Source organism: Pygoscelis adeliae, unplaced genomic scaffold (genome assembly GCF_000699105.1).
Source record: "Pygoscelis adeliae isolate BGI_AS28 unplaced genomic scaffold, ASM69910v1 Scaffold84, whole genome shotgun sequence".
NCBI lineage: Eukaryota > Metazoa > Chordata > Aves > Sphenisciformes > Spheniscidae > Pygoscelis > Pygoscelis adeliae.
In genome coordinates, this window is record NW_008824754.1 from 769,504 (window position 1) to 788,346 (window position 18,843).

At 42.6% G+C, this 18,843-nt stretch overlaps 1 protein-coding gene across 1 annotated transcript in view; it reads left to right on the forward strand.

Annotated features, from left to right (window-relative positions):
* The window catches only part of ANKRD42 (ankyrin repeat domain 42), an 18,880-nt gene extending 983 nt beyond the window's left edge, over positions 1–17,897 (forward strand). The window contains exons 2-12 of the mRNA XM_009323458.1: positions 112–275; positions 1,854–1,961; positions 2,283–2,402; positions 3,012–3,147; positions 6,646–6,846; positions 7,853–7,978; positions 9,534–9,639; positions 10,268–10,443; positions 10,854–10,980; positions 13,724–13,868; positions 17,635–17,897. Of these exons, the coding sequence (XP_009321733.1) occupies positions 112–275; positions 1,854–1,961; positions 2,283–2,402; positions 3,012–3,147; positions 6,646–6,846; positions 7,853–7,978; positions 9,534–9,639; positions 10,268–10,443; positions 10,854–10,980; positions 13,724–13,868; positions 17,635–17,730 (1,505 nt within the window). The 3' untranslated portion in view covers positions 17,731–17,897. The remainder of the gene's footprint in view (positions 1–111; positions 276–1,853; positions 1,962–2,282; positions 2,403–3,011; positions 3,148–6,645; positions 6,847–7,852; positions 7,979–9,533; positions 9,640–10,267; positions 10,444–10,853; positions 10,981–13,723; positions 13,869–17,634) is intronic.
* The last annotated feature ends 946 nt before the right edge of the window (positions 17,898–18,843 follow it).

Below are 18,843 nucleotides of genomic sequence, written 5' to 3' on the forward strand. Positions count from 1 at the left end.
TTGGTTGGTTCCTGTGAAGCTGACACCCTGATGTTTCTTTGATTCATCACTTATTTCCTCTCTCTTAAATGTTGCTGAACTGACTAATGCCCTTTTATTATTCCTCGCTAGCTGTCAAGAAGAAGCAAAATTATGCTAGTGTACATGAGGCAGTGAAAGCTGGTGATGTAGAACAGCTTGCGTCAATGATAAAAAGTGGAGCCGGTATTAATGAGGTGGATTTAGTCCACAAATTGACACCGTTGCACTGTGCTGCACACTCTGGAAGTCTGGAGGTAAAATATTATGTTAGTGTTCAGACACAGCAAGGTTTTTGTAGGTTAGTGTTTTCCTTCTTTGAGAGAGGCTGGACACAAAATTGATAGCTTTGATTAAGCTAAATCAATAATCTCTGCCTGTTTTTCTCATTAAATATATTCACCAGGAGCAGAAGTACAGGGTTTTAGGTTTTCATTTTGCCTTTCTGAAGCCCCAGGCGGTTTATATAGTCAACGTTGCCAGATTTTACAAAATCTGTGATTGTCTTACTCTGAGCAAAGTGTGCCCTGTGGTCTCCCTTCCAGACTCATGATCTTCTTTTGTCCCTATTGTTTTTTTCCTTCTCTTGGGACACCTAGAAAATCCCTTAAGATGTGTAAAATGTTCTGCAGGTGATTGAAACAGGGGAGAAGTGACATGAAAACATGTTCATTCTGTCTACCAGTGTCCTGTCCCACGCCTCATTCTCTATAGAAATAGTCCTAATACATCTTATTTTAATAAATAAAACCGTTGAATATTGATGGAGGAATCAGCAGGTGCTTGCATGAATGTTTTGAACTTCCAGGAGGACTGAGCTGCTGTATTCAGCACAGCATTCACCTTCTTGTTGCAGCCTCCTTGTACAATCTTTATAGCAATCTAACCTTGAAATAACAAGGCCATGAATAGCCATCTAAAAATTCATGTCCCAAAGGAAAGAATGTAAAGTTCTTGCTAAACTCAAGAAATAGTAAGTGCAGTGCTGTTACTGGAATGTACAGAAACTGTCGAGAAAATGCTGATCATCATGTTGTCAACCCTAAAACCAGATTGCTTATCCACCTTTTTCTGCCTCTATAAATTCTGCCATTTTTCATTTGACTCTCATACTTTGCAATCATTGTATTAGACTTTTATTGAATTACCTGTCATCTCTTTGTCGCTAAGCTCCTTTGTGGAAACAGTGGAGGAACCAGAGCTGTAGGCTGGCCTAAAGGAAGATAATAAATCATAATAATATATAATAAAAAGTTTTAACTGGTCCTCTAGCTGTTTTTGGATAGTCCATAAAGCTTTCCATTGCAAGCAATAGTATCTGCTGGAAAAAGGTGAATAAGCAAAACTAAGCTGTGGAAGGATGAGAAGAGAGATGGGATTGCGTACAGCTAAGGACCCTAATAATTAAATGAGGCTTTAAATTTGGTTCATGGTATTTTTCCTGCCAGTAATTTTAGCTGGAATTCAAGTGAGTGTGTTTGCATTGTTTTTTCCAATGCTTTTACCTCATGCCATGTGAATACTCTCACAGATTACATTTTAAATCTAGAAGAGTAAAATTAAGAAGCCATACTGTAAAATCAATGCTAGGGTCTGAATTAGTAGGTTATTTGCATTTTTTGTACTGTTGGGTGAAACCTGGAAAGTATAACTTAGCTGTAACTTCCTAATGCACAAGTATCTGGCTCAGGCGTGCTCTGGGGTGTCATATTTCCATAATGAAGTATTCTGATACTGTTTTGAAATGTAACATCGACTGATAAATTATAGTTAAAATGTGCCTCAGATACGTGATAAGAATAGTTAAATAAAAAACTTTGGTTTTGGTTGAGCAGTGCCTTCACTGGTTGCTCTGGCACGGAGCTGATACAACACACGTAACTGTCAGAGGCTGGACAGCAGCTCACCTTGCGGCTATCCGAGGTCAGGATGCTTGCATGCAGGTACGTATAAATATTCACTCTCAAGTGAAAGTAAGTAGGGCAGACCTTCAGTTTGGACAAGTTCATTATGAAGATCAACTGAGAGAGCTCCTAATGGAGCTATGAGTATCTCATCTTGATGTCTTTACATCTGGAATCAAGTCACTCTTGTTAAAACCTGTGCACTCATTTGCGCTACGTGTGCAAACAGATTTATTTTGTGTAGTGTCATTGCCTTGAGGTCAGCCCAGAGTTATCCTGCTGATCATCTCAAGTCATCCTGCTAGGCGATGTTTGCTTTTTCAGCTGGTGAACCGAACTTCTGCTTTGCATTTCTTTTAGGCTTTGTTAATAAATGGAGCAAACGCAGAAGCTCAGGATGATCGTGGGTGCACTCCGTCACACTTAGCTGCAGCCCATGGGCAGTCTTACACCTTACAAACCATACTGCGAAGTGGAGCGGTGAGAGACTTTTACCCACAGTTCCCTAGTGCAGAGCCAAAGTCTGGTATCTTCTTCCAAACAAAACTCTCCCTAGATTAAACTGAGATTTAGGACTGTAGATTAATTACTGTTGGTATGTTCTTGTTGGTGAATTTATTTTTAGGGTAAATTTCCATTTTTTTTACTGTAAGATACATTTGGGAAATCATCCAAAAATCTAGAGAGAATCAATAATGTGAGTAAACCACATTCCACTGAGGATGTCGTTAAATGAAGATCAGGCATTGTGGTGGTTGTGATTTTTTGCAATTGTACAAATCTGTTCTAGTAAAGGAGACATAAACTTAAAAAAAATCCAGATGCATACTTAAGGAATAATGACCAATGCAGTGATAGAAATATGTCTAAAAATGCACCTTTTATATGTGTATTATTTAAATAAAACCAAGAACCTGTGAAAAGTGCCTGTCTTGGAATGGGAACTGCTTACATGGTATGAACTTTGAAAAAAGCTATTTGATTTGATTTCAATAATTTAACACAATGAACAGCTGATTCCTATTTATAAAATTTGTCTTGTGTCTAAGATTCATAAATGAACGAATTAACCTGCTGCTTTCATTTTAGAATGTAAATGTTTCAGACAGGAATGACTGGAAGCCTGTTCATTATGCTGCTTTTCATGGTCGCTTGGGGTGTTTGCAGCTTCTTGTTAGATGGGGAGCATGTATAGATGATGTGGATAACAATGGAAACCTTCCAGGTATATCAGGATAAATCATACTTTTTTTAACCTTTGGTTTACAGTTGTTATGTGATGTGACAATTGTAGCAAATTATAAGTAATGCACACCAGCAGCATTTGCTATTTGATTCCATGCAATCAACATAGTTATTCCATTTTTATAATTATGGGGGAATTTACAAAATCCAAAGTATTTATCTGTCGGTGACAGTATCCTATTGACTTCCTGCTGCTGCTGGCAAGGATCAGAGCTCATGGGTGCTGGACTAAGGGAGCAGGCTGAGCCTGGTTGAGAGCGCTGTGTAGGTGGGCAGCATCTGATATGTGTGTGATGGAGCGCATGTGCCAGTGGAGGTCACAGGAGGAGAAGGGTAGGTGGAGCAGGAGGCAGTTTCAGCTGCTATATGCTCCTTTTTGAATTTGTGCCAGGCTTTAATGGCTGTGCCAGTGTGATCAGATTCTGGCACGTTCATATGTAGGTTTTTGTATCTCACTGTTTCTTAACTGATTTGGTAAAATCTTTCTTCTCATTTACCTGTGATTTCTTCATCTTGACTTCTGGAATACTGGTATTCTGTATTATCTGTAATCTGTACTCTTTTCATAATCATGAGCATAGTCGCTTCAGCACAAAAACTGGGCAGTGTTTATTCCTTACTCTTCACAGTTTCTCCAGTGTCTGTCTGCCTTCCATGCCACTGCCTCAATATCCTCTGTAAGTTGAATGGTATTGTTCATACCCTGTGTTCTCATTGCATCCTTTCCCTTTTAGCATTTTCCTTCTTATGGTCTGTCACATTATTTGTTCCAAATAGCATATTTTTTTTCTCTATAACTTGTTTAGAGTTATCTTTTTAAATCCCTCTTAAAATCTTTTACCCTCCGTTAAGCACCACTTACCTAGTAAACTGATACCTGTGTTCTGTTTTGCAAACCTGGGCCTTGTTAAAGGATGTGAGGCTCTTGCATCCCAGCAGGACATCTGGTGTATTAGCAACAAGGGACCATGATGTTAGACACCCTGGTGGCAGCGTAGAAGGTAGCGTTATTTGCATTTGGGAACACTTCCCTGAAAACAGACATTTATGGAGAGGTGGCAAATGCCAGCACAGTTCTACTTAAATGCTCTCTATATACTGGTTAGTAGAAAATTGGTTTTGTTGTTATTTTGACATCTACGGAAGCTTGATCCTCCAGCCTTTGTTCTGTTTCATTTGATCATAGTATCATCCAAAGGAAAGAAAATGCTTTGGAATATTGCTAGTAAAAGATTAATAAAGTGGTGTGATGTACAGACCAGCTTTTCCTCAGCTTCTGAAACAGCAAAGTGAGCTCAAATCATCTTTGCATGTTTCAGCTTGAAGATTAGCTGGACAGTGCTATCATTTTTCCTAACAGTATACTGAAAGAAATTTACGGAGGTTGTGATGCCATACACCTAAAACTTGGCTGCACCTCTTGCATGTGTGTGTTACAGTAGAGGCTTTAATTACCTATAGCATGCTAATTTTTGGGAAGGAATGTGGCTCATTCAGTGTACAGAATGGGCTGTGCTCATTAATTCAACATTTTGTTTTCTCTCTGTATTTGGTTTTTGGCCATATCCATGTTTCATTTATTGCTCAGTAGTTAAACCTGTTCTAAATATAATATTAATTTAATCATAGTGCAACATCTGAGTTTTTCACAGACACTGTTTTTTCACTCGCCACTTTGAGAAGAGCGAATAGCATTAGCCTGATTTTGTAAAAGGCGCGATGAAACACAGAGAAGTTGGGGTACCAACACCAACTACCCACTGCCTATTTCTGATGCTTGAGACAAGGTTTTTCAAAGTTCTCAGCATTAACCTGCATATTTTGTGGTAACATCACGGTACTCTTTGGCTTTAGTCTAAACTGCAAGTGCTGAGCGTGACTGAGGCGCATAGGGCACAGTTACATGTTGGGCACTAGCTACTAAGAAACACACAGGTTAAAAGCCACCTATGAAAAGTTCATTTATGTGTCTTCCACAGCATCCCACTGAAACTGTGCAAAAAGACATAGACAGAACACAACTCTTTAATCTATTTTCCCCTTGCCGCCTTTGCAGAAAATGTTGAGCTTTTCTGACCGCTTTCTTTACAGGACAGACAACTGATAAAAAAGTTTCATCCCAAAAGGTGAAGTTTTATCCCTGAGATTTTAGGTATCTGAAAGTGGATTCATAAGCGTTGAGTTAGTTTTTCACCAGCTGACTAGTAATCAGTACTTAATTTTAAGAAGGTACCTCTTCTTTTCACTTCTCCCTGAGTAATTAACTCACTGAGTAAAATTAAGACAATGGGAAAAACTGCCCTGATTTCAGTGAAGCTCAGATTTTGTTGTGTTAAATTTTAGCAATCATCTGTACCTAAGTATTGTCATCTTGCCATAAAACCAATATCCATCACCTTTTAGAGCAATTATGCTCTGGAAAGCGCTGGATGGTTTGCAATAGAGAACGTGCATGTGCCAAAAATTAACTTAAGTGACATGGTTTTTTTTGGTCCTGGGTACATTGTTTATTAACTATGAAGATAATGAGATTCTTACCTCGAGACAAACTAATCCTTTTGCCTGTAGAACATCAGCCAACTTTTACAGAACATTTTCATGGAGTGGTAACACATAGTAAGCATTTATTTGGCAACTTCTTCCCATTAATGGGGCTAGAGAATACTAATCATTTCAAAATAATGAGCATGTGTTTTGTACCTCTTACTTTGTTATAGGCCCAGCACTCTAGTAGTATTAAATAACTATACCTCGGCATAGCCTAAAGGACAGGGGAGGAAACACTTGACCCCCGCAGGGAAGCAGTCACTGCCCTGGTGAGGTGGAGCTGCTCCTGCACACAGCAACTGTCTACAACAGTTGAAGGAAAGAAATGTACGGCAGAAGTACCCTGAATAGAAGCCTCTGTCATGGGATGAACCTTCAAATACTTTACCCAGTAAAGTGAATGTCACTGTCCTCCTTTTATAGGTGGGGTAACTGAGATGCAGAGGTGTTAAAAAACTTGTTTGTGGTGGCACGGTAGAGGTGGGACTAAAGCAGAAATGGTCTCAACTCCTAATCAAGGACACCCCTCGCTGGCCCTCTGTAATGAGTATCCCTAAGACAGCAAAGTCAGACAGCTGCCGAGGAGTGAGATTTGTGTTCATGGGGAAGATGAGACCCCAGTGACACACTCTCCTAGCTAGTGCTCAAAGGTCTCCCGGCAGTGTTCTGCTGTCTCCTGCAATCAGCTCTGCCAGGGAATCTTCTTTGCAGATCTTGTCCTTGACTCTTTTACCTCCTTTGCACAGAGCAGAACTGTGTCCTGGATAGGAGCTGAGCATCCCCTGTCCAGCTGAGGCTGTTCCCACTTGTGCCGTGTTGGGTAGCTCAAGTGCTGGTAGACGAGCTAGATCTAACTAGTGGTGAGAACACTGCTTTCCTGGTGGGCAGCAGTGCTCTGCTCTAACATACTTTGTTTTACCTTATTCTACAGCTCATCTGGCAGCAATGGAAGGACACTTGCATTGCTTTAAGTTCTTGGTCAGTAAAATGGCCAGCGTCATGCACACACTGAAAGCCAGGAATGACCAAGGAGAGACTCCAAGGGACTTGGCTGAACGGTTCTATAAAGATAATATTCTGCAATATATTGACAGTGTGGAAAAAGAGGAGGAACATCCAGAGACACAGGAAGGTGAGTATGGATCAAGATACTGTTAAAATAGGCATTGTAATTCTATAGAAATGCTTGATTCTGAAAACTTGTATGAGCAGAAGTATAACATTTAAATTACCAATATAAGGAAGAGCTGTTCCTTTCAATACTTACTACACTTACTGATAGCTAAGACTGGGATTCTCAATGTGATTTTATAAATGTCTTAGGTTTACCCATTATTGAAATAAAACATGTCACACTGTGTTGCACTATGAATACCGAGTTATCCATGTCCTTAGACTCCAGTAGACATCCAGACGAGCTGTATAATTTTCATGAGTTTTCCAATTTGCCTGCTCAGAATCCCTCACTTGCATTGAATAGCAACTTAGCCTGGAAATACCCCACTGAAATTAAGGTTACTTGCTAACCAGCAATACTACTGCAGTCAGAACAGCCAAAGGATGCAAGTGTGGCAAGGTCTGCAAGGAGAACCTTCGGCAGAGCAAGGATATAAGAACTGCACCTTCACCTCTCTACTTTTTCCAGGCACTTACTGTCCTTATCTGCTAGTCTTTTGTCATTATACATATATGTATATATGTCAGTACTCCCTGTCTATTAAAAATAACTAGAAAAATCAAATTGCCTGTATGGGTAGTTTTTAAACAAGAAGTAAAATACTTTATATATTTGGTTAGACTATGAAATTCAAAATAGGCAAATGACTCCGGTTACCACCAGTAATACAACATCAACCGTAAAACAAAGGTGTACTTGTTACTTCACGTTTATGAAATTAATCTCTTAACTGTATAAGGTGCCTGTGCCATAACCAAGACATGTTTAATCAAGTCTATGATGAACAGTGCTAGTTATGCAGCTGTATTTTAACTGATTAAGGGTGCATTAACCTGGCTAACTACAGCTATGAAGTGCCCATGCATATGTTGCTATGAGAGAGGGAAGCAGTGAGAGACAAATGAGCATGTTTAGTGGAATTACTGGCATCTGTTTGGAAACATGTGCATTTCATTTTCAGTTTTAGCTTTCCCAGCCCATGGTGCTGCTTTCAAAGGGGACTTGTTAGTGCTTAGAAGATTAGTGAGAAGTCGAGTAATCAATATTAATGAGCGGGATGATAAGGGATCCACTCTCATGCACAAAGGTCAGTAGTTATGATCTGTGTTTCAGCTTGTTACTGTTTGTTGCTGACTTGTTTACTTAGTTTTTCAAGTGGCTGTTCATCAGATAAACTTCATGAAAAACAGCATCTCATTTCCTGAGGGCTCAAAAGGGTGACCCTGAAAACCATATTTTGTGATGTATGTGTGTGAAGGTATCACTTTAAAAACAAAATAACCGAGCTGAAGTCAAGAAAGAAGAGTTTATATTAAAGAGAAAACAACATCTAAACTGAAAACTAAGTAGTTTTTTTTATCAGGCGAGATGTGACTTTTAGAAACATTGGCTAGCTAGGTGTAAGAATGATCTGTACTGTGGCCTGGGCCTTTATTTACTGAACATATCAATACTGCGGAGATGCGTTATAAAAACCACAACAAAGTCATTTGGTAGTACGCTGTGAAGGAAGGTAAGCTTCTGGTATCTCACACCTTGGTATGTAGTGGAGTGCTAGCATTACAGAAAAATGGTCCTTTTGTGTTTGAGGGTTTCATAGTAATGTCTGAAAGAATAGGAGAGGAAAGAAAGAGGGAGGTATTCTTGTAATATGCTTTTAACAGTATTTCCTACATTTCTTTTTGAATAGATACAAATGGTAGAGTTTTTAGAAACATAATTAAGGTTCTCATTGTGAAAATTCATATGTATTTATTTTCAAAGTGTTTTCTACATTCTTTCCCACCCTCTTTTCTTGGAATGGTGCTAACCTACAATTGTTTCATCCCCAGTCTTTGCATGCAGTGTTGGTGTTATGGGGAAGTACTATGTCTGATTGCAATTTCATTTCCTTATCTCAGTAAGAAAACAAATATGGCAAACATCCAAAGGGGGTGCTGTCAAGAAATGGATTTATGTTTCCTTGAGAAAAACAGCTTACAGGTTTCAGCTAGACATGCCGAATACCATCTTCGTATGTGAGACATCATTCCTGGCACCACGTGGTATTATGAGTAGTAGCCATGCCAGATCATATGACTAGGCAAAGCTGTTGTGTTAGGCTGCAGCTGAGAAGTGTTGCCTTGAGTGTCTGGCCCAAGAAATGATGTACCTGTAGTTCCAGCACAAAGCCCTGGCTTCTTTCCTTCTCTATGAGACAGCACCACACACCACAGACTGGGGCAACCAGCTGTGTCTGATGTATGGGAGCCCGGAGTTGGAGAGAGGTGACACTGCTTTGCTGCAAATTTATGGCATATAGGCCTTACTGCAAGAGAGCGGGAGGCAGCATTATTTGTGTCTCATGCTCGGCGCATGAGACTGGGCAAGTTTAGTTTAACTCATGTCTGGGAAGAGTTGCCAGTAAATTACTCGAACTAGAAAGAGGCACAAAACCACATTGCATGATCTTCTCCAGAACTGCGTGTACCCATGTGACTTGAGCATCTTGAAATACAGGCTTCTGTTGAAATAGTATCTCCCCTGTGGGGTGTTAGTGAACCCAATCTCTGGCATGTCAAATAATGACAAGAGGGGGACATTTTAGGTTCGAAACACTTCAGTTGTATGTAACTCACTTGTGCGCACCTTCCTTCCCTTAGCTGCTGGACAGGGGCATATCCAGTGCTTACAGTGGTTGATTGAAATGGGAGCTGACTGTGACATTACAAATGATGCTGGAGAGACTCCAAAGGATGTAGCCAAGAGGTAGCAGTACATATCCTGTAGCTTTCTCATTTATTTACTTACTATTTATATATCAATATCATGTCAGCTTTGTTGGAATTAATCCTGATATTTAGTGATGGAGCAAGAACAGATCAGGCCCATGAATTCCAGCTCTGAGTCATAAGCAAAGCTGTATTGTAGCTATAAAAGGTTTTAATTTTCACTTAATTTAATTTAATTTTTTTTTAGCAAAGTCAGACATAAAAAATGAAAACTAGCTGATCAGCAAAAGGAAAGTTGTGAGCCAGTATGCTCCAGCTGTACAAAGTAAATGAGAACTAGCGAAGACCAGCTGATTTTTGCATTAATTAAAATAATACACTTTCTGATGAGATTCAATTAAGAAAACTTGCAAAGGAAAAGATACCTCTGATGTGGCAGTCATTGTCATAAGATTTCATTGAGGCAGAGCTCATGCCATCAGAATATTACAAAAAGCAGATTAGCTGCTCATAGTTTGTGTACCAGTGCCTCCTTTAATCCTGAAACCCACTCCGATAAATGGGAACATAAAAAGTTTCAGAGTTTCTATCACATGCAAGGAGCATGGCTGCATTTTTCCTGACGATTGGGATATTTCAGTGTAGGTTAACTGTTCTCTGTGCAGATTTGCCCAGCTGGCAGCTGTGGAACTTTTGACACAAAGAACTGGAGACAGTAACTCTAGTGATGAAGAACTAGATGCAAACAACATAAAGTTTTTTGAAAGACATGGTGTGGAAGGGAGTACAGATAGCAAAGAAGATTTAACCCTGGATAAAGCAGAGAAAAGGAACGCACGCAGTAAGCACTGTCTTTCCATCACTCCTTATTTGAAAAAGTTGGTCTCGAGACATTATAGTCCTAGTTGCACAGTTTCTGCCAACTGCCGTGACTTTTTTGTTGTAAGATGAGATAGTTGACAGGATATCTGTACCACTGAGCAGTCAAACAAATTGTGGAAAATAAGAAAGCATAGCAGAGGGCAATCAGAACATAATTGTTATGCTGTTTTAATCCGTGTTGGTGAAACCATATTGGATTGCTACTTGTTTTTGAGATCTGTCTGCTATGTGGGTGTCAGGTGTAGCTCAGTATTTGCTGAGCAGTGTGATTTCTGCTCTGTGTTTGTGAGACTATTTTCCAGACTATTGGATTCCAGCATGACTGTCTTCTCCATGCATTTTACCTACCTGGAGAGCTCTGTCTTACAGTAAGGGCCTATCGCAAGATTCAAGAACTTCAGCAACTTCTAGAAATTGCCTACAGCAACTACAGACAGCTGGGAGGAATAACTGAAGAGGAGAAGAAGATGAAAAAAGAAGAAAGGGAAGTTGAGAAGTAAGGTTAACTTGCCCTGCTAATGTTTAACTCCGTGAGGCCCAGTTTAAAGCCTTCTTTAACTTACACTCAAGTTGTTTTGGCCATTCTGTCCTTTCCGCTTACCAACTTTAGCCAGGCCAAAAAGAAACGGACTTCAGCAATTTGTCTGACCATTTCTAGACTTCTACCACCAGGATCAGCCCCACAGCGCAACACAAGTGTTTGATGGGTCCACACTTCTTGTGCAAGATTATCTGTTCGGCCTTCAGGTTTTCCTGCAGCATATGTGCAATAGGTCTGATAAGTCCTGGCTGTTTTGTTTGCATTGAGGATGCCAAATACATGTATGCACTTTAATAAATATGGAAAAAGGCATTAGTCTTAGCATGGCTTGGATGGAAGTGCATATACAGCAGAAATTATTCAATGACCTGCTACGTTTCTGTGTCAAGGGCAATATATTTCTGTGCTCAAGAAAGCATTAGCTCATATCCAGACCACAGAAAAAAGAAATCTCAGCAAACCTGCCCTTGCACATGAAACACTTTTCATAATGTCTGTCTAATTCTCAGGATCTCCATTAAATGAAAGGCTTCTGTTAGATTGGTCAGGTGATTTGATGGGCAGACTGTCTAAGTTGCCAAGAAAAGCCCTTCTGTCTATCAAAGATTTAGAGCATAAACAATAATGCAGCATCCAAAAGACAGCCCTGTCTCCACCTCTACCTGTCACAGATTTGGCTACCCACGGTTCTCGGTCTCTGTAGGTAACCACGTCCATTATGCGTTTGGGCCACCCCAAACCACTGTCTTTATTGGGTCACTGGGAGGAGACTGTATCTGGAGGGCTTGTATGCCATCAAGAAGACAGCAGACTTACCAGTCTGTGTAGATCTGGAGCAAGTAATAGGTGTCACAGACTGGAATTAAGTAGTTCGTTTCACAACTGTATATGAGCCAAGAAACTGAGGTCAGGATTTCTTTTGGTTCCAGGTCACCCTTTGACTCAGCCCAGCCTGGAAGTCCATCTTCCTTAACTTGATATGTCTGCAATGTCGATATCTGCATCTCAGTTAGTTACCTTGAGCTCCTTTTTAGACTTCTTGAAGAGATGTAGGCACTTTCAGGGCATAATTAGACGTGTACTTCAGAACGAGATTCATCACTTCTAGGAGCGTCCCTGCTGGCTTTAAAGGAGGAGGGTGACCAGCTCAGATGTTGATGCCCACACTGGAAGGTCAGAGCAATCTGTTTGTAATGATGAAAAAGTCACTGTTGACTAATGGCAGAAATTAAGAGTTAATTTTGGATAGAGCAGCTATTCAAAAGCTAGCAGTGTCTATTAGATGGCTCTGATAAGGCTTTTTAAGGGATTTTGCTTTCTGTGGCATGTGTGGCTAAACTAGAAAAATTGTGAGGATCTCTGAAGGGTCTCTCTCATCTGTGGAGGCCAGAGAGCATCCCTAGCTCCACACTGGCCTTTTGAAATGGAAATAATGCTTCTCAGCATACCTACCTACCCTTCTCAGGGTACCTACCTGTGTATAAACTCCAAGATGCTTGTACCATATGGCAGAAAACCTCATTATTAGAAAATATTTAATGACAACACCATTTTGCTAGATGAAAAGCAGGAGTTGCCACTTGGGAAGGCTACTGTAGCAGATTTTGAAGTTTCCTGCTTTAGGCCATGTTTTCTGGCTGTTAGAGGCCTGCTGTGAACCACAGTGCAGTGCTTTGACAAGGCTGCATTGCATAGAAAAAATTGCCACAGTGTGTGTGCCACACAGTTTTAGAGCTGTGTGTCATTAATCTGAAGCGTGCAAGAAGTCAGCCTGGCCCCTCTGAGTGCTGATTTCCCAGCATAAGCACAGGCCATTCTTACAGTGTCAGGAAGGCTGATACAGCCTGGTAGCTTTGGGCTGCGCGAGTCAGGAATACTTCAGTCCGGGAAATGCGGTAGCTCCTGCTGAGAGCTTCCCTGCCATGCTGTTTGAATCCACAGGGCAGATGTCTCCCTTTTCCTTTTACCAATCTTCCATCTTTGTAGCTGTGCCAATTCATCCTGATACAGAGGAGAGCCAGCTCAACTCCAGATGACTCAGTTGCTGAGGTCAATTGCTGTTATAATAAGAATACATGTATATGAATTATGTCTCAGCTAACCAGTTCCAGGAATCTCAATTAATTTAGGAGCCATTGTGGGTGTGACTGATGAGATCTTGTGCAACTGTATATCAGCCAGTGCTTCAGTTTCCCTTTACTAAGTGTCATTCAGGCTGTCATTTGAGTATTCCTCATCTGTGGCTAAGCCAGTAAGTAGGAAGGATGTAGAGGCACCAGATGTAAACGAAAAAGCTGCCCCAGAATCCCAGTTTTATGCTTTTTCTCTGTTTCATACTAACTTTTTTGCTCCTTGGGCACATCTCCCTCTCCCGCAGCTGGAGACGGACCTGGGTTACAGCCTGCCCAAGACCCTAGTGTCTGGCTCAGTGTGTGGGAAGACGTCTCCATCTCGTGGTCAGATTGCACTGAGCACAGCTGACAGCGAAGAAGGAAAAAACCAGCTGTTTAGAGCTGTTGCAAAGAGTCTTGAGCCAGGAGCGCACTGCAGCTCACACCAGCACAGTTGGTGTGAGGAGTACCGCGCTGCTTTCTGCTGTGACTAACCTGTTCCTTAGCAAAGGCACAGGACCACGTGGAGTAGCCAGGGCAGGTTTGGATGCACTTCATGCTCTGCTTGTCTCCTTTGCTTTTGGCAGGGCTGTGAGGGAGCTGGAGGCCCAGCTGGAATATGAGCGAGTCAGGCGGGAGAAGCTGGAGAGCCAGCTGGATGACTACCGTGCTGAGATAAGCCACCTTAGAGAGAGCCTGGAGAAGACCCGCATCCTCCCTGCTCTCCCCCCAGTGAGTGCTGCATGAACTCCCCCAGAGGATGGGACATACTGCCCGTTGCTTGTGCATGTTTGTTCTCACTGAGATTCCCGGGCATGGTGCTAGGAAATGCTGGAGTAAATATGCTAGCAGCCTTTTAGCTTGGGCCACTGAAGTAAGCAGAAGCCTTTGTCATGTCCTGAGAGTGTCTCTGCTGTGAAAGGATATCAGTTTCTCCTCGCACCCTGGCAGAGAAGCACCGACATTCTTCATCTTGATATTAACAAAAGGGAGTGGACTGGTCCCTGAGTACTTCCACGCTGCGTGTGCAGTGACTGACGGTTCATCCTGGCTGGTACCTGAGACTGCTTCAGGAGAGGTGTTGTCACCACCTAAAGGGTTACCTGGCCTGCGGGTGTGTGGAGATCACAACCGTGGGTTTTAATACACAAGGACACGGGCTTTTATCCTCTAAATTTCTCTACTTTATTACAGATTACCACAAATACCACAAAAATCACCACCAGCAAGTGTACTACCACAAAATCACCACTAGCAAGTATACTTGTGATTAACAAAGGGAATATAAATATATATATATCAATCAAGCAATTACAAAATACTAGTAGCAATCAATAATATAGTAGCAATCAATAGTATGGTAGCAATCAATAGTAAAGCAACAATCAGTAGTATAGCAATAACCAAGTAGGTATATACTATCACAAGTTATTACAAACTTAGCATTAGTGAAGCAAACTTATCAACAATATAACAGCTGATGTACTTGATTACCTATAAGGATATATAATATCGGTATGAAGTGAATTAGACAGATTTCAGAAGGGGCCAAACCATCCCAGAGGGAGGACAAACTGATCCCAGAGGGGGACCCAACCATCCCCAAAAGAGGGGAGGACAAACTGAACCCCAAAAGTGGGGCCAGAGGGGGACACAGAAAATAACAGAGTCTCACTTCAAAGATGATGCACGTCACAGAGTCTGGAGTCAGCCAGGCATCCCTGGTGAGAGTCCAAGATCTCGTAGAAAGTTCGTGCGGAGAATTCAGCCTGTTTAGGAAAGGAAAAGTATGTGCAGCACGGGAAGTTCTCGGAGAGAGGGGCTCAATTTTGGATTAAAAATTAAGCCCTTTTTGTATCATAGAGACATAAGAGTGGAGGACACCACCACTGCAAGCAGCCAATAGATGCTGATGTTTCTGATTTTCTACTTTTCACCTGTAACAGCCAATAGATAATGAGGTTTCTTTTCTTTCAGACCATTTTTTATTTTTCCAGACTATTTTCCACCTTTTCAGACAATAAGTTGCCTTTACAGTCCCTTGTTCTTGCACTTATTGGTGGTATCCCAGGATGCTTCTGGTTCTTAGGTACCACAGCTGTACTTCAAAGAGGCCAGCTGCACTTTCCAAGGATGTTTCTGGTTCCCAGCCTCACAGTTCCCAGGCTGGCAGACATATTCTCTGTCCGTATTTTTCAGCAGGCAGTTTCTTCTGTTCAGTAATTTTTCCCCTTCTAACCAGGCTGCCTTTCTGGCTGCTCACGTCAGGTATCAACCTGATGTGTCAGCCCCTCACCCCAGCTGGCGTGGTTTGCAGCAATTGCAGCACATGTTGCAGGGTATTTCTTTTGCTTCACAACTGGTTTGCTTTCCTCCCTTTTATACCAGATTGGGAAGTGAGTTGGTGGAGTACTGTAGTACACTATTGTATTGCTGTGTGCAGCGGCTGATTTCAGTGAGTGTTGTCCTGTGTCATCTGCTATCATCTTAATTATCAAGCCTGCTGACAGCAAAGAAGAGGCAGATATGAACTATCGATTGGCTTAGCAGGCAAAGAGAAAAACTGTAGCTTTTTTTTAATATCGGATCTTGAGGATAGATCAGAAGTTCACATGCTAACTTTGGGGACAAGAGAGCTGGCATTTCAGACCTTTCCCTGCTATGTAACTCCCACAAACCGATGTGACGGTCAAGACCCTGTTTTTGAGATCTTTGCCATCCAGTCAATCAGCAGCCTTGGGTGAGGCATCTAAATTCCTCCTGCTACGGGTTGTGGGGACTGGCGTGCAGTACCATTGCTGGTTCTTCCGCGGGTGCAGCCAGTGGGAAAGGCTCATGGCCCTGCCAGCTTGGGATGTTCATTGCTGTTCTTGGTGCTTCGCTTAATGTCCTCGACCATTGCACTGCCTTGACTGTGTAACTGTTTGGAGGGCCCTGCTATAACCAGGCGAGGACTCCAGTCGCTGTCAACGTGGTGACTTGGATTTAGCTCCTTTCTCTGCCTAGAGGAGCCCGGAAGACCCTTCCCAAGGGGATGCTCTAACCAGCACGATGGCTGCTCTTCTGAGATGGAGCTATATTCATTCCCCTGCTTGCAGCTTTGCAGCGTGACCACTGTAATTCAATATTCATTGGTCCAGAGGGAGGGAGGGAGGGAAAGACCTTTATAAGCCGATTATTAGGACAATCATGCAGGAGGGGGGAGCTGGCCTGTGCTTCACATGAAATATTTACGTATTTCTTGGAAGCCTAATTGGGTTGCTGGATAAAAGGGGTAACGTTACCGCCTTCTTCATCCAGGTTTGAATGAGGCCCGGGTGCTTGGAGTGTCCCTACTAGATAATGGTCCTTTTCTGAGTGTAGTGGGGAAGAATGCTTGATGGATGCTCTGAGCAGGACACAAGCATTTAGAGCTCAATTTTGTTACCATTTCAGCTGTGCGTGGATTTGGCCATTGAAGCGCCTAGGGCATTTCAGGCCCCTTGAGAGCAGAGGTGATGCCACCCCTGCGCAGCTGGGAGCAGGAGCCGGGGACTGCGCTGTGCTGCACATCCTCGGAGAAGGACAGAGGAATTTCCGACCCAAGAATTTTAGTCTTTCTGTTGCCATCGTCTGATCCCAGGCTAAGGTGGCATGGCGTGTGCAGCGTGGCCACGTGGCATTCAATTGTGGCAACTCAAAGCAGCGAGGCCTTCGGGTCGCTATGGTGCCTGTCACACACGCGTGCAGGGTGCTGGCTTCACAGCCTACGTTCAAACACGCCCGTGTGTGCCTGAGCAATGCAACGTGGTCTGGCACAACCACACTGCACAGTTCTTTCCATCTCCCTCTATCCCCCTTCCCCGCTTTTTTCTTCCTGCCCTCCATTGCAGGATTGTTTCTGAACCTTTCTTGTGCCTTTTTTCCCTTTCCTTTAGCCTGTGCCAGCTTTCCCTGCCACCATATACACGCTGTGATGCTTCTGCAGCTGTTTGCTTCCCACTGCATCCTTGGCACCCATCTTTTCCATGCTGCTGAGACCCTCAGGCCAGCCAGGTGCCTCCACCTTTGAAAGAAAAGCCACTTTCTGCTTCCACAGCTCACTTTAAGACATTACCCATTCTACTCCCCTGACAGGTTTAAAAATCTAGGACAACTATGGCATAGAGTGCCCTGTTTCTAGGGTGGAAGAGTGGCTGTAGTCTGTTTTTTTTATCAGCAGCAGTCTGAAAAAGTCCTGTTGGGCATTAGGTTAACGAGCTGGGACTGGAGACAACTTCTGTTGAGGCAGGTTTGTTTTCAAAAACCTCTGCTCTGAGTGACTGCTACAACCATGGGGCCTTCAAATCTCACCCTGCTGTGACTGTCATCCCATGCCCTGGGACTACGCTCTGCCCCCAGCTTCAGTTTGAACACAATATTCTGTGGTTACTCAAAGCCGTATATTTTTAAATCCTGTCTTATGAGGTAGCAGGTTTAAGTGATCGCTATTTAATGGCTGCAATGTCCTTCGTTTCAGGAAGCTGAGACCATCTCCAAGTCTTGCAAAGAGAAAAAGAAAGTAAAGAAGAAACCAGCCTGCAGCCCTGGAGGAGTGTTTGTGAGACTGCGCTGAAGAATGGACCTCCGATGAGGGGCAGGCAGACCGAGCAGGTAGAATGGCAGTATCCTAGACAATGCAAAGTGTTTGCATAGCCCAGCTCCGCAGACAAGTTGTGGTTCTCTGCATTTCATTGAAGTATTTTTTTAGCTCTCTAGTTCTCTGGGACAGAAAGTATTTTTAAATCACAGCAGCAGCGTTTTTTATTTAAAAAAAAAAAAAAAGCAGGAAGCCTTCTCTTCCTGTCCAGGTAGTAGTTTAGCAACAGCTTTGCAAATTATAAGGTGACATTTCAAGAGTTGTCTGCAGCAATGTCATAGGCCCTCCTACATCTGAGAAAAGTATCCCCATCTACTGGTCTATTTTGTACTACTGCCTTGGGGGGCGGGGGGGGAAGCACCTTACCTTCTAAAATAATCAGACAGGACCTTCAGCGTGGAATACAGTGTCTGGGAGAAGTACTCCTCAGCTGCAGGCAGGTGCCCGGCCCCTTGATTTTCATCTTCAAGTCATTCCTAAATAAGCCAGGAAGCTACTCCTTCATGAGGTGCCAGATGAACTGCAGCGGTGGGCCTCCGAGTCTAACTCGGGGCTGAAGAGTTCACTAGGTTATGGGGCACGTTGTGGTTAGAGATGGCAGTCCTGACCTCTCCTCCATGCCTAAAAAACATTTTGTGACTTGACATATAAAGGTTTTTCTCTCATCTGTGTGCTATTGTGAAATTCTTTTCCCTTTGGAACCCTCATTGCTCATATTTTGACAGTTTTGATTTCAGTAAGAAATCCTTGCACTGTAAGGTTAATTTGCTAGTGCTTGAATCCTGATCTGCCCTCTCCTTAGTTACCAAAGGAAACTTAATTGCTGAGAAATTCAAAGGTGCTAAAAAGAAATCAGTTTGTTTTTGCGTGCACAGACCGAGGGAGAGGCACGCTGAGTAATGGCATAAGCCTTGTATCAGAGCTAAAGAGGAGAAATCCAGTCTCTAGAGCTCACTTCAGTGTGTAGGGGATGATGGTGGTGAGACACTGCAGTAGACAAGCTATTTCCTACATCACCACTGGTGCTAAATTCTCATGTAGGAACAGTGCAAAAGATCAACCCGAGTCGTTCTGCGTCCAGAGGGCAAC